This window comes from Ptychodera flava, chromosome 18, assembly GCF_041260155.1.
Source record: "Ptychodera flava strain L36383 chromosome 18, AS_Pfla_20210202, whole genome shotgun sequence".
NCBI classification, from domain to species: domain Eukaryota; kingdom Metazoa; phylum Hemichordata; class Enteropneusta; family Ptychoderidae; genus Ptychodera; species Ptychodera flava.
Genome location: NC_091945.1, coordinates 20,324,789 through 20,338,872, shown reverse-complemented (window position 1 = coordinate 20,338,872; position 14,084 = coordinate 20,324,789). Strand labels below are relative to the sequence as shown.

The 14,084-nt window shown below is 37.7% G+C and overlaps 1 protein-coding gene across 2 annotated transcripts; it reads right to left on the bottom strand.

Moving 5' to 3' along the window:
• Positions 1–606: 606 nt before the first annotated feature.
• LOC139117112 (FAST kinase domain-containing protein 2, mitochondrial-like) lies at positions 607–13,856 on the bottom strand. 2 transcript variants are annotated; one of them, XM_070679956.1, is made up of 6 exons: positions 13,743–13,856; positions 6,500–7,944; positions 4,048–4,314; positions 3,767–3,833; positions 2,776–2,908; positions 607–1,871 (listed from the first exon to the last, which is right to left on the bottom strand). In XM_070679956.1, the coding sequence occupies exons 2-6, from the start codon at positions 7,914–7,916 to the stop codon at positions 1,782–1,784; spliced, it is 1,974 nt and encodes a 657-aa protein (XP_070536057.1). In that variant the 5' UTR covers positions 7,917–7,944; positions 13,743–13,856; the 3' UTR covers positions 607–1,781. The 2 variants fall into 2 exon arrangements, with proteins under 2 accessions (XP_070536057.1, XP_070536055.1); XM_070679954.1 differs by having other exon boundaries at positions 13,521–13,850.
• Positions 13,857–14,084: the final 228 nt, after the last annotated feature.

The following is a 14,084-nucleotide window of genomic DNA, read 5'->3' as shown; positions in this document are numbered from 1 at the left end:
TTTTCAATTCGATGTTATCTTTTTAGGTATTTTGTCTTCTTTTTAGTTAAATGATTAATATTTTCAGACAAGTTGCCTATTAATTTTGTTCCTTCGCTCGACACATTCACAGTAATGTAGATTTACTTTTATTTGCCACTTTGTTGGAACAAATTTATTTTAAAAAACAAAAAGTATTTTCACTATTCTTCATCCAAGGCTGTAAATATGAATAGCACACAGGCCATCCATCAGCGAAAAAAGACATTCCCTCTCATAGTTATTTTCATAGAGTTTCAATACACCTCTAAATTTCTTGTATGGGTTTGTAGCATTACTTTTTTTCTCTCTTTACAGGGAGAGAGGATGCTTTCCCAACTACAGATTGAAATATCAGTAGGCTTTCCTTACTTCCTTACCAGAGCTAAAATGTTGTTGTCATGAATGTATGAAAATTCTTGCATCTGTCCAAATGAAAATTAGTACAATAACATTGGAAAGAACTGTTTGTGTTATATGTTACACAAGCAAGATGACACTAACAGGTGTACTGGATGCATTGTATGGCAAGGAATATGATAAGATTAATAATTGATAAGAAAATGAGTCATGCAATAATGCTATTAATAATTAATGAGAAAATGATTAATGGAATGATCTTTATTACATTGATAAAAGTGGTATCAGTATCATTTGATGGTACCAATAGAGGTTTCACATCAACTACTTCAGCAACCTTAACTGGAATAAATAAACCCTTATGAGGTTTAGTTGACAAAAACATGAGAATAGTTTGGGGTTTGACCAAACCCTGAACACACAAAAATTTACTTGTAAACACGGTTCTGAAAACACTAGACATAAGCTGTAATGCTTCATCTTAAATCTTTCTGTCTTTATGCAAAAATTTAGGAAAACAGCAAGTAACATCCTTTGGAAAATTTTCTGCACAATGTTATGTAATGTTTTTGCCGATATTTGAGTTTTGAAATACTGCAGACTCATGATACCACAGACCATTTAAACGTGTAAGTTTTTGAAGCTCACTCGTCACATCACTGTTAAACTTCCATTTCTTGTAATTCTCAGCACAGTGAATCAAAAAATCTCAAGGCCAAAGACAGTGCACATTAAAGAAACTTCAAAATGGATACTTCAGATCTCAATTCAATGGTAGGGAGCTCTGCAAAGAATTTTTATTTTATCCAAACTATTTCTCCTGCCCAAAACCATAAATTGGGACAAATGTATAGAGCAATGAGAGAAGTTGACTGAGATTTGACTGGTCCATCCTGAAGAAAACAACATACCTATAATTTTTCGAATTATAAACATGAAATGTAAAAGTAATGGTGACAGCTTTCACAAATTCTTTGAAAGTTTCAGGAAATAAATGAATAAGAAGCCTTTGCAAGTAGATTACAGCTTGCTCACACTTACTGACAATACTAAATGGAGGTGTTTTAGAAAGGAGGAAAATGAAAGACAAGGCAGATTATTGTATGTAGGGGATTTAAGTGGAGCAATCAAATTCTCATTCTTTCCCATCATGCATCACTGCAATGCACATGAATGTGTAAGACATCCATGTAACACCCACTTATATTGACTGGTCACATTACATCTTGTTGTATCTTTCGAGAATTTTGTTTCAACCACCAAAAATAATTTTTGCTCCCCCTTTCCACGGTCACTCCACAAAATGGCTTTGTGGAGTGACTGTGCCCCCATCCATTTTGGGAAAACACAGTTTGTCTTGAAAGTTCACAAGTATTGTAAAGATTTATGTTTGACATCACACATCATTCATTCCTGATGAAGCCAAGCCTCTTGCTTAGGTATTCCAATCTTTTCTCCATAGACTTCAATTCCACCCACTCTCGCAACGGAATCTGGAAAAACATAAAAGTAGACATTTGCTTCATTATTAATATAACGGTATCAACGAGCTACTTGTACGCCTGATAAGATATTATCATGTCACAAGTCTCACTGGTATTGTCAGTTTGTTGATTGCCCATATTGGACTTGCTGCACTCATTGTATCTCTTTTCACAAATTTCAGGGCAAGATACCATCTTCAGAGATTGTGTTTGTCACTTTTTGTAATAAATAATTTGCATTTAAGGTAGTATGCACCTCAAAAATGAAAGACTTAAACTTTTGCTCAAACTTTCCTCAAACAATCTTTCAACCACTTTCTTTCAAAATCAAGAATAAAAATTGGGGGTCATCATGCAAATTTTGGTACTAGAGAAACAAATTACCGACAAATTACCGAATATTTGTGTTTGAAATTCAAAATGACCACCATCTCTGTGTTAACTCTATGGAGAAAAATTAAAGTTTGGATTTTCGAAAAACCAAGATGGTAAAAATCTTTCTTACACCAGGGGCTTCAAAATGAGCCCCCACAAGTGGTAGATCAGAAAAGAATTGTGAAAGTTTGAGAGTCCGAATATCTGTCCCAGAGCGGCATTTTACCTTAAGGCATTATTTAGGGATACAGAATTGTCTAGGAAACATACTTTCAACCCAACTTCCCTGCAGAACCAATTCACAAGAAATGACACAATTTCTGGTATCTCCTACACATCAATGCTAATGAGATTTCTAATATAAACCTTCCACTTCAATGAAGAACACTCATTTTATGACCAGTCGACATTATTTGAGTTCGCAATTTATTTTATGGCTTGTCATTTTTCTTGAAATAGAAATAGAAAATTGCAACTAAATTTCATTAAATATGTGTGTGAGACATCTTCTTTAAATCTAATGAGAAGTTTCCCTTACCCATACAACATTGTATCCCAGCCTCTTAAGCTGTGTCTCCTTGGCAACATGGTTTCCAAGCAACCACATTTCACCATCCTCTTCGAGTAAATTAGTAACATAAAAAGAATCCGGGGCCAACAGCAAGGCATGACTGAGACAAGTGTAAGAAAAGCCATAAATAAATTCCAGCATCACAGTTCAACATAGTCTTGGTCAGTCCCTACCAGATACACGAAGCCTGAAGGCATGATGTCATGGTGTGAAAAGAATAGCAAGGTGGCATATGCATATGAATTTGGCTCTGACAGACTGCCAGTAATATTTGCATTCTGATGAAACAAACACATACCTACAGGTACAGTATAGTATCATAACACACTTGTTCATGTTCAACTATCTCTCTCTTTTCATGTGCTACTGTCACTGTCTATGTGTTACCGTGGTAAACCCAAGAGTCTGACCATATATCAAAATTCACAGCAGCTAGTGATGTGTTTATGCATGAGATACAGTAGAATCTTCAAACTCTTTCTGTACTTACAATGTTTAAATGCAAACTTTTCCTGCAAAAAGTAAACTCAAATTTCTACTGATTGTGTCCTTTATCCTCATGATACACTGGGAGATGGCGTTTCTTAAGACAGAAGCACATGAGCAAATTACACATCCTTCTATCTATTCTCCTCCACAAAATAACACAACTTTATTGTAGATATAGCAGTGTTCTCCCCAGAGCTATTATAGAGTGGTGGCCGCCACTCTATAATTTTTGGTAACAATAGAAACTCATTACCATAACAATTACAGCTATTGTTATGCAAATTAGCCGCCACTCTATCAGAAAATCCTGGGGAGATCACTGTATAGCCAAAAGCCATGATTGGTTTTTGATATGAAGATAATAGAATTTGCTGTCATTGGGTCATTGCCAAAGCTAAGTATCATTTACATGTATCTCTCTTGCACTAACCTGTACAATGAACCAAAACGTCAATATTATCACTGTTACCTTTTACTTGGACTGCTATCACTGTTAGTATCTGTTACCGGTGAAGTCTTCTCCACAACTCTGCAATCTGGGAAACAAAAAGAGTGTTGTTGTGACTCCCACACTAAGTGATGTAAATTGTACAATCAAAATGAACAGAGATGATCAAGATTATCACAAATGATTGTGACAATGCACACACTAGAGTTTTTCATGAACAGGGAATATGTAATGCATGACATGAGAACCAAATCCTTATATCCAAAACATGAACTTGAACAAAACGAGACAACTATCCTTACCTACTACTAAATTTGGGAAAACACCAACATCTAATTCAATATCATGAACACCAGGATCAACCAGAGACTGAAGGCAGTTCTTCAAGGAAAGTTGCATAATTTTCTTTGAATCTAGCTTGCCATCATGTGGTTGTCTTTCCCAGGTCTTCAGTAGTTTTGAAGGTCTATCCAGATGGAGTTTTGATTTAGTATCACTGTCACAGCTGATTTGCACTGCTCTCAGGATGCTCTGAAGAGTGTTTCGTCTCTTCTTCTTCAATTTCTTGTCTTGGAAATCAAAAAAGGATACAAAGCTGTAAATATCATATACACTTATACCAAGTGCGCACTCTATCTCACAAACTCTTTGGGTCAATTCAGGAATTTCTGGATATCGGTACATGTATTTCTTTATATCAGCCAATAACACAATGTGGAATAATATGTAAATTTTTCTTGCATTTCAGAGGGCATGTCAACTGATCTTTGTGAGTGCACTGCCTGTATGACAGACCAAGGCCAGCTTTCCAAAATGGGTCTAGCCCAGTAGAATGACTCTCTACAGATTGTGCCACAATGAGTCGACTTGTTATTAACCAAACACTTGCCAACTTTTTAAAGTACATTGTATGCTGACATCATGTCAAACATGATATATCATTTTCAAAAGTCAACAATCTTGTAGATGGCTGTCTTGTTCTTTATACTTCCTGTTTATGGACAAGTAAGTACAAGCTAGCCAAGGGCTTGCTAAGTTTGCCATACACCAGTATGTGTATCCTGGTCTGTACAGTAGGAGATTTAGAGCATTTCTACTGAAGAAATACAATTACACCTTGTGATATACCAGGATATTTTCATTCACCTACTTACATTTAGCCAGAACTGAAATTTTCCTAAAAATATTCAATTTTCAAACCTATCATCATGTGATACAAAATTTGCCACAATCACTATACATGCAGATACTGGTTCAAGGTATAGTACTGTCATGAAGTCTTGGGCAAATTATTGTCACTTGTCGTCTTATTTTATTCCAAATCTTGAAATGTGAGATCACAGTAATGGAAATTCATCAATTTCTATTACAGAACATCACCAAAAACAAAGCATCACAAAATACAACTACAGTTTGCTCTGCATTTATCAACAAGAAAGAATCAAATTATTGTCAAATGTCAAATATGTTACTTAACTAAACGAATCCTACATATCAAGAAACTTGTGACATTAAGGGGCTAGTGATGCTAACTTTTAATGATTTTTTCATTATTTTTATATTGTATGCCAATTGGAAGTTCTTACTATTCCCCCCAAAAATGTTGAAACACTATTAATTAGCTTGTCAGCATAGCATCTATATGTGTAGAATGCACTGTTATTGTTTACATTGGAATTCTAGTCTGGACCAGAGCTCACTTATCAACAATAACAGTTTGTTCAGGCTGTATTGACATACTGAATACTGTGTACAACAAGATTTGGGGAGTAGAAAAAGAAATTATGGTTGATATTGAAACCAAAATAGTGAAAAAAATCATCAAAAGTTAGCATTACTGGCCCTTTAACCTGTTCACCACCCCAATTCCCTGTAAACAGGTCCACACTCACCATTGATAACAATGGGATTGGGCCAAACCATGGTGGTGAAAGGGTTAAAGTCTTACTGTACATACAGTAATGTATGTTTACCCTCATGGTAGAAAATCATTTTGATTACCATATTTGTCATATTATCTATTGTCAATATGACATTGAAAAATAATCTTCACGAATAATAATCTTCTCTTTACTTGATCGTTTTACATATTTGTTGTTACAGTCTGTCAAAGCATGATCTGACCTAGGAGACTGTGACAGCTACTTGTACACTGTGTACCCATACTGTGCCCCACAATTGGTCTGTACATGTACATGTAACCTGTACACTTGCTATGAACAAACTAAATACGTTAGTAACAGTACTAATCCAGACAATAAGGTATATATGAGATGTGCTTCAGTTACAAATGCAATCAGAATATACCGTAGATGGCGATATGGCCTTTTCAGAATCCTGATGACAGGGGAATGTCAACAATCTACTGTTCAGACTTGCGTTGCAGCCAGATGTACCTGAATAAGTATTATCTGCACAAGCTCTGGGTGTACATTAATTTGAGCTAGTCAGAAGCTAATTTCTTGTAACTTGGAAAACGAAAGGTTAGGGCAGCAAAATCAGTAGTCTATGATTTTTCTTTCCTCATACCTGAATAGAGCTGAAATCAACAGAACAGAAACTGTAAATATAAGCTTTGGTATTTATATATATACCAAATATGAGCTAAAAATTAAAATGCTGACTTTGCATTTATAACAGAATTTTGGGGAGTATTAATGATTTCACAAGTGTGCTATCTTTGCAAAAAATTGATAAACTGACAGAATCGAGCAAACTACTGGTATGACACAGATCCCTGGGCCCTTTACTTACCACGTATTTTCAACAGTAGTTCTTCACACCTTGGGCTGAATACCAATTGCATCAACTCAGTGGGAAAGTTGCCCATAAGTATGCAATAATGGAGTAAGTCTACAGCATGTCCACATCTCCTCGGACTGTCAGCTGATTGTAGAAGAGCAAGAGCCCGCTTTTCCAGACACTCGTAGAAGTATCTCTCGGGAAACGGATGAAAATTCAGTTCTGCGTATGGTGCAAGTAGTCCAGCACAGGTCATCAGGTGGTTAATGCCATCTTCCAGCTGTGACTGGTCATTATGATGCAACCAAACCACCCTGTTAGCAACTCTCTCCAGCAGAGGCTTGTTAAGAAACTTGACGGCTGCGTACGCTTTAAAAGCACGGGCAATATCTGCGTAGGACCAATCTTGGATGTTATTGCTGATAATTTGAACAGTGTGTTCTAATAAATTCAAATTGCAGTACTCTAGCTTCTCACATGCATTTAGTATTTGAGACCAGGAGTCTGGGTCAAGATCGGGACTGTTGACAGCAAAGTGACTTGCGACATCAAGAACATAGTCTGAGTTTCGTCCAATCACAGCAAAGCTGTTGAAAATGTATGCAATTCTTGAGAGGCTTGGTTCCTTTCTGGCATGCAATATTGCCGCAATACGGTCCTCAAAACTTTCTATCATTTTCTCAGAAAGCCTGCTATGAATTGACAAGAGAAGAGAGCTCAACACACTTGTCGAAGTGGTTTCTTCCAAGAAGTTTTTGCTAAGCAGTGCAATTGCTTGTAACATTGCTGCAACTTGTTCAGTTGTCCGCAGATTATCAAGGGCACACGAAAGGATGCTCAGCTCATACACATCCATGTCATTGATTCGGTTTTCGGCCTGACGTAGCAATGTCTGTATTAGTGCAGTATCCTGGGGTACTCCACTCTTGGTCAGATGAAACAAACTTCTTGTCAGCTGTCTGTCATCCATGAACTTTGCCCTCCGCATAACAATATCAAAGAACGGTTGGAAGTCGTCTAAACCAAGATGTGAGCCTGTGGATGCACATAATTGCCTGTAAAGTTGTGTGAACTCAGTAATCTGCTGTTCATCAAGGTTGTTGCCGTGTGCCTCAACTAGCACGCACAACTCTTTCAGACTCTGAACGTTCTTTGCCACATCAATTGCCTCATCCCTACCAGTAAGAAGGCCACTCACTGCATTCACATCTCTGTGCCTTGCATTTGTGGCACTGAAATATCGCAAATTTATGAGGCATAGCTGTCCTTGTAAAAACTGTCCACCAACCATTCTACAGCCTAATGGACAGTGAATTACTTGTATTGCTGGACATCTTTGCAATGCCTGAAGACAGACAGGACGAACAGTCACCTTACAACAGCAAATTAACTTTCTGAGTCTATTGACCGGTGGTCTAAACATGTTCATCTTTTACATTGGTTATCAAAACAAACATCTGTAAAGAAAACACAAAATGAAAACTAAATTAAATACTGATTGAAATTGATTGAAATTAGATGTAGGAATACCTGACATTATCATCTCTTTACATGTATGATTAGTGCTTGTAAAGTTACTTACAGCAAACATACAATAGTATGTTGTTGGTGACGATTCAATTAAAGATGGAGTAATATGATCAATCAACTAACGTGACCAAGCCAGTATACGGTAGACTGCACACAGATTGAATACTGCCACATAAAAATATCAATAGCATTTTGATATAAGAAGGGAACTTATTTTTTTTATTTTTTACCAAGACCAAAGGAACCCTGTCTATACATGACCAGTAACTACAGCTTATTTAGATCCACAATGATATTGATTGAGGACCTGGGAGAATTTGAAATAGCAGGCTTGGAGACCAACAATTGAACAATCTTTTATTGGTTTAGATCAGCAAATATTGAACTATGCAAGTGAGTTTTTACCTCCATCATGATTCAACACCTCCTGAAGTGAAGAGTTAGAGCCAGGGTAAGACAAGCACAGTCCCTCCGCCACTGGAGGACGACGGTGCAGCTTGAAGGAAAGACTTCCTACCCTTACCGAAATTTTAGGCCTCCCGCAAACTGTTACTGCAAATTTGCCGCAAGCTTTGCAGTAAATTTGCAGCAAACTATTTGCCGCAAATATGCGGGTGGTTCATTTTTCAGATGCAAATTAGGTTTCTTGTGAACTTGCTGCAAATATGCAGCAAACTCCCTGCCGCAACGTTGCTGCAAACTCTTTGCAGCAAATTTGCGGCACAATCCTTGCAGCAAACTTGCGGCAAATTAATTTGAATGTTACTGAAATTTGCAGCAAACTCCATACAGCAAATTATTTTATTTGCGCTGACCATTGTTTCTTGTGAAACTGGTATTTCAGAGTTTAGTTGGATAAAACATCTTGTGCTGTCCACAGTCGGCCAATATATAAATATTATTTATCCAACTTAACTCTGAAATACCAGTTTCACGAGAAACAATGGTCAGCGCAAATAAAGTTATTATAAACAAAAAGATGACAGAGAAAAAAAGATTAAATTCAATTGTGGTACAATTTATTTTATATGCCATGTTCATTTCATGCCACATAAGTGTCATGATCATGTCAAGATTTTCTTTTGACTTGAGAAGTTTCATGTAACGTTTACATTACTGTCAAAGGCTGCGCTTTGGCTTTCTGTTCTCTGAATTTCTTGTCCCTTTATTGTACAAGCAATGGATTCTGAAAAATATAAATCGTTCAGGGAAGAGTGTAAGTCTTTTACCGTTTGACCAAATATTGTAAATTTCATGAAAGAAATCAATAATTATTTGAAAATGAGACAAAATCAAGTTGAACAATTGAAGCAGAAAAATGCAATAATATTCATGATCGTTATTAAATTAATAATGATTAAAATGTCCGACAACGGACAACTCGCCATATGTCGTTTACATACACGACGGCGACAATCTCCAAAAATCTCAGCACTTACTCTAAGTAACTGTTGTGAAACGAAAGTGAATTCAGTATGAATCAGTACTCAACGAAAATTTATCTTTAGGTAAAGATTGCAATACAACGATTACAGAACATAATTATAGCGATCGATGTACAGACGAACGGTACATTGACTTACATTTCTGAACGGCTCGCAGACGCTGGACGATTCCCGGTCCGGTTGCAGGTCTCACCGTGCTGTGTGTAAATACCGTACTCAGAAAATATAGTCGGCATCTTTACTGCCGCTCGCGTTCACAAATTTAGAACTCCACCTGTCCCTGGTACTGTATACACGTTTTTGCAACTATGTGCAGTCCGGGTCAGCTCCAAAATTGGAGACGCTATACATGCTATACCATAATATTTCCCCCTCTCATTAGCCAATCAGCGGCCAGCGCGCCATCAGTAAAAATTGTATTTCCTGGCAACCTCCACATGCGTCCTTCGTTACGTACGCCATGCTGTGTCGAACTCCCGCGCCGTATTCTGTCATAATGTCGAACAGTTGTGTGGCCTCTCTGTCAAAACACAATTTCAAAAGCGCGTACCAGTTTTATTCTGGCTAAGACAACCAAACCCCATATATCGCTGTGATTCCTAGACTCTGGCTTGAAGTCCTGCGAAATATAAATCGTGTACCTACACAGATCGTTCAGAATCCCCCATTGTATCGGTGATAGCAGCGATACAATTGTACCGTATGGGGAACAGTTGTGTGGCCACTCTGTCAACACATTTTCAAAATCGCGTACCATTTTTAGTCTGCGTTTGACAACTACAAAACAGGTATCGTTTTAAAGCTCTGACATTGCTCTTCTTCCTTGCAAAATGTTATACGCGTACCTACACAAATAACCTTTATAACAGTATTTCTAATAGAGATGACGAACATCCACAAAATGATTCTCGGTACTTGAGCGAAATCGATAAACTGAGGGTAGAAATGAATCGTCAATATTTCGAATATTTGTTCACTAATCGGACTCCTTGTTGGACATGACCTTCTGCAGAACACGTGGATTATGTTGACTGTCGAATTCGTCGAAATTCACAAGACAGGGGCTTAATAAGCGGCCCAAAACTGCCGATCACACTTGGTGGGTAATTTGTGACCCAGCGTGACCTGTACTTTATTAATGATGTAATCTGGTCGATGATTGGCTGAATGCCGGAATACATTATCATAATGAGTCTCCAATTTTGGAGCTGACCCGGACTGATGTGATATCATTTGGCTGGCGATTCCATAGAAAGATCACGAAATTGTCCACTAGAAAACTCCCTGCTCGAAAACTCCCTGCTCACAAGTACGCAGCCGGCACTGGCCGATGGTACTAAAATCTAACTTCGCGCCGATCAAGCCTCATGACGATAACGAAGTGCCATCTATAAATCATTACGCGATTGATAATGTAGTCCCGTTTTTAAATGCTGGAATTGACTCTACATCTGCACCAATCCGTTATATTTCATACTTAATATAGCATTTAATTTATTAGTTTAATGAAAATGGTTATTTTTATCATAGAAAGACTAAAAAGAGAGTAAAAATTCTTTCAGCACGAAGAATCAATATCAATGCGCGAACTGACCTTGATGAACCGTGACCGGAGAGTGTAAACATGTCGGCTGCTCGCAGCTGATACACAGGACGTGTTCGCATGTTGGACGTTGGTGAAGCGGCGCTTTGAATTTTCGTACAGCGACTCGGGATGGAGTGTAATCCTAAATCTCAAATTTGTGCTCGGCAATACACTCTAACGCTGAAAACATGGACAAAAGCCTTTTACCTCGACCCATGTTATCAGAAGGCGAGATTTTGTCAGCGGCATTGATGGGACAGACTGTAAGCTGCAGTGCATTGTACGTACCGTATACATGTACTAGCTTGGAGCACAGCCACTACTCTGCTTGGAGGTAGTAGCGGAAACATTACTGTACAGATTTGCAGTAACAAAAGTCTACGACGTGTCTTTACAGACCATCATCAAACGCACATTTCGTTCGAAACTGTTTGCATTTTGGTATCATTCGCAGAAAATACAGGGTGTAACTTGCAAGACAGACAAGTCCCTGTTTCAAAAATTTGTTTCCCTAAAAATTCAGTTTTCGATCCAACCATAATTTACCCAACCAGATTGTCAAAGGGCACTTTTATTACATCATGTCACTACAGTATATAGGCCTATACTATAGATGCACTCTATATCCATGCAATGCTTTCACCAGCATAACTGAAGCTGTTCATTATCTAGCATTACCAGTTATTATAATTTAAAAAGTGGATTGTCTGTTATGAATAAAGGAACATAAAATATCAATCATGTGTTGCTGCATATTTGCAGCAATAATCTGGTTTACCGCAAATTTGCTGCAAACTGACTTAAGGGTTTGCAGGAGGGTCACATCTACCTGCAAACTTCTGCAACTCCTTCCTGCAAGCTATATGCTTGCTGCATATTTGCAGCAAACTTACGGCAAATTTGCAGTAGAAATAATTTTCGGTAAGGGTAGTTTATGACCCGGTCCTCCCCTTTTCCCCTTTTCATGTGTGTTCCTAATTATATAAAACCCTTTCAAGGTTAGGGAGCCTTCAGTAATTACAGGGGGGGTTGTTTGGGGGAATGGAGGGGGGAGAGGGTCATTTTTTAAGAAAACTGTCCAAGGGGAGGGTCACTTTTATAAACCTATCTTAGGGGAGGGTCACTTTTAAATATCCATTTGATATTTCTTGAGTAGGAAATTGCCAACAAAATACATTGATTCCATGTACACATATTTTAATCGACAAGTTTCACAAGCAAAGAAGATGCAGTGGTATCCTACATTAACACCTTGTACTGTTAAAACTGATGAAAGACAAGAGACAAAAACATATGGGACAGATGGCAAAGTGTATATCAAGTATCAAATGTCTATAAATGCACAGATATTGTTAGTTTTATGTTTGATATTGGTAAAAAATTGATCATAGTTCTCTCATAGACTACCATGTACAGTGAATCAACATTTCGGTGAAATTACAAAATCCAATTTCTTGCACACATATCCATTTGTAACCACCTTAGTCTAATAAAGTACATAAATATAAATAATCAAGCATACATAAATACACAGATTTACCTATTTTTGTATTGGAAAAATTTATTCATCTTTTCCTCATAGACTACCATATAGTAAGTCAACATTTTCAATGAAATCCAAAAATCCAATTTCTCGTACACACATGCATGTTTTATTTCCCACTTCAAGCAAAGTACATTTACATGTATTATCAAACATAAATGTACAGATATAGCTTGTTGTGTGGGGGGAAATTGTCAATAGTTTGCCTGATAGACTCCCATATATTATGATTTGATATTTTGGGTGAAGCACTATATCAGCCACATCTTGACACCTTATAGTTTCGCAAAATATGGTGACCCTCTCGCAAATGCATGACCCTTCAAAAATGCTTTGGTGATAAATTGCAACCCTCCCTCCCAAAACCTCCTCTCTGTAACTTCTGTCCATAACTTACATAACAATAAAATTGTTATGTAATTATCTGATAATGTTATGTAAATTAGCTGATATTGTTTCCTGGGGAGAATACTGCAGTGATTGGGGGAGGGTTAACTTTAGAATGCCGGACAAAGGGGAGGGTCAGATTGGGAGGAGGGTTGGATTTTACAGTACGGGTGCGCACGGAATCCCCCCTGTAATTACTGAAGGCTCCCTTACGATTGATCACGTGTCCGTGGTTTGATGTGCTTCCTCCGAAGAAAGTCTCAAGATAACAGTGATCTCAGGTACGAGGGGGTTATTCTTAGAGCTATTCCAGGTACATTCAGACTAGCTGCAGTGTTGTAGCTCGAGGTTTTGCCTGGGTTACTGGGTATGTGGGTCGGATGGCGACCAACATGCCAAGGGAAAACCTCAGTCGACCTTACATACAAGCACTTCGTTCAGATCTACACAATCGTCTTCTTTTGTCAATGAGATACATCATTGAAAACCACACAAATGCCACTAAAAATCGAAAGGAATGTTGCAATAAAGATCACAATTTACCTGCTCAGGCCTGGTGTTTACTATTGTCTTTGCTGTGTCTCTCGCCTGAACATGTGCTTACGCCGTTACGGGCAGCTTACATTGCACAAAATGTGTTTGGAGGCTAGTACTGCATATACTGCATGCGGCTTAGCTAGATATCCTCTATGTCTCTGAGTCAATAAAGATGGCGAATTATTATAAGCAAAGACAAGCACAGTTGGTACTTCCATTTCTACGTACCTAACAGGTAGCACTGCACTGGACTGCTTTACTACGCTAGGCTGTGATGTACCTGCAAGCCTCACGATGAACACAGTGAACGGAGCCAGCTGACGTGCATGAACTGTCGTAAAACTAAAATTTGCGACAACTTTGCAGTATGCCATACAGATACCATTTTAGTCAAATGAACTTCAATAATTGCACTTTTTAAGATTTATGGTGCCAAAGTTTTCAAAGATAGTCTTAAAAAGTAATGGTACTTGAAACAAAAATAATTTGTTTTTACGCTAAATCAGCCTCTTGCACCAATATCAAAAACAATTATTATTTCAAATGACCATAGGTCAGTATTTTTGTTTT

What these genes read in the sequence shown, in the direction of transcription:
- LOC139117112 (XM_070679956.1), bottom strand. Translation starts at nt 7,916, where the DNA reads ATGAACATGTTTAGACCACCGGTCAATAGACTCAGAAAGTTAATTTGC. An exon ending in GATAGCAGTCCAAGTAAAAG is followed by an intron (nt 2,909 to 3,766) that starts GTAACAGTGATA and finishes CACTTGTCTCAG; the next exon opens with TCATGCCTTGCTGTTGGCCC. An exon ending in TGGGATACAATGTTGTATGG is followed by an intron (nt 1,872 to 2,775) that starts GTAAGGGAAACT and finishes ATGTTTTTCCAG; the next exon opens with ATTCCGTTGCGAGAGTGGGT.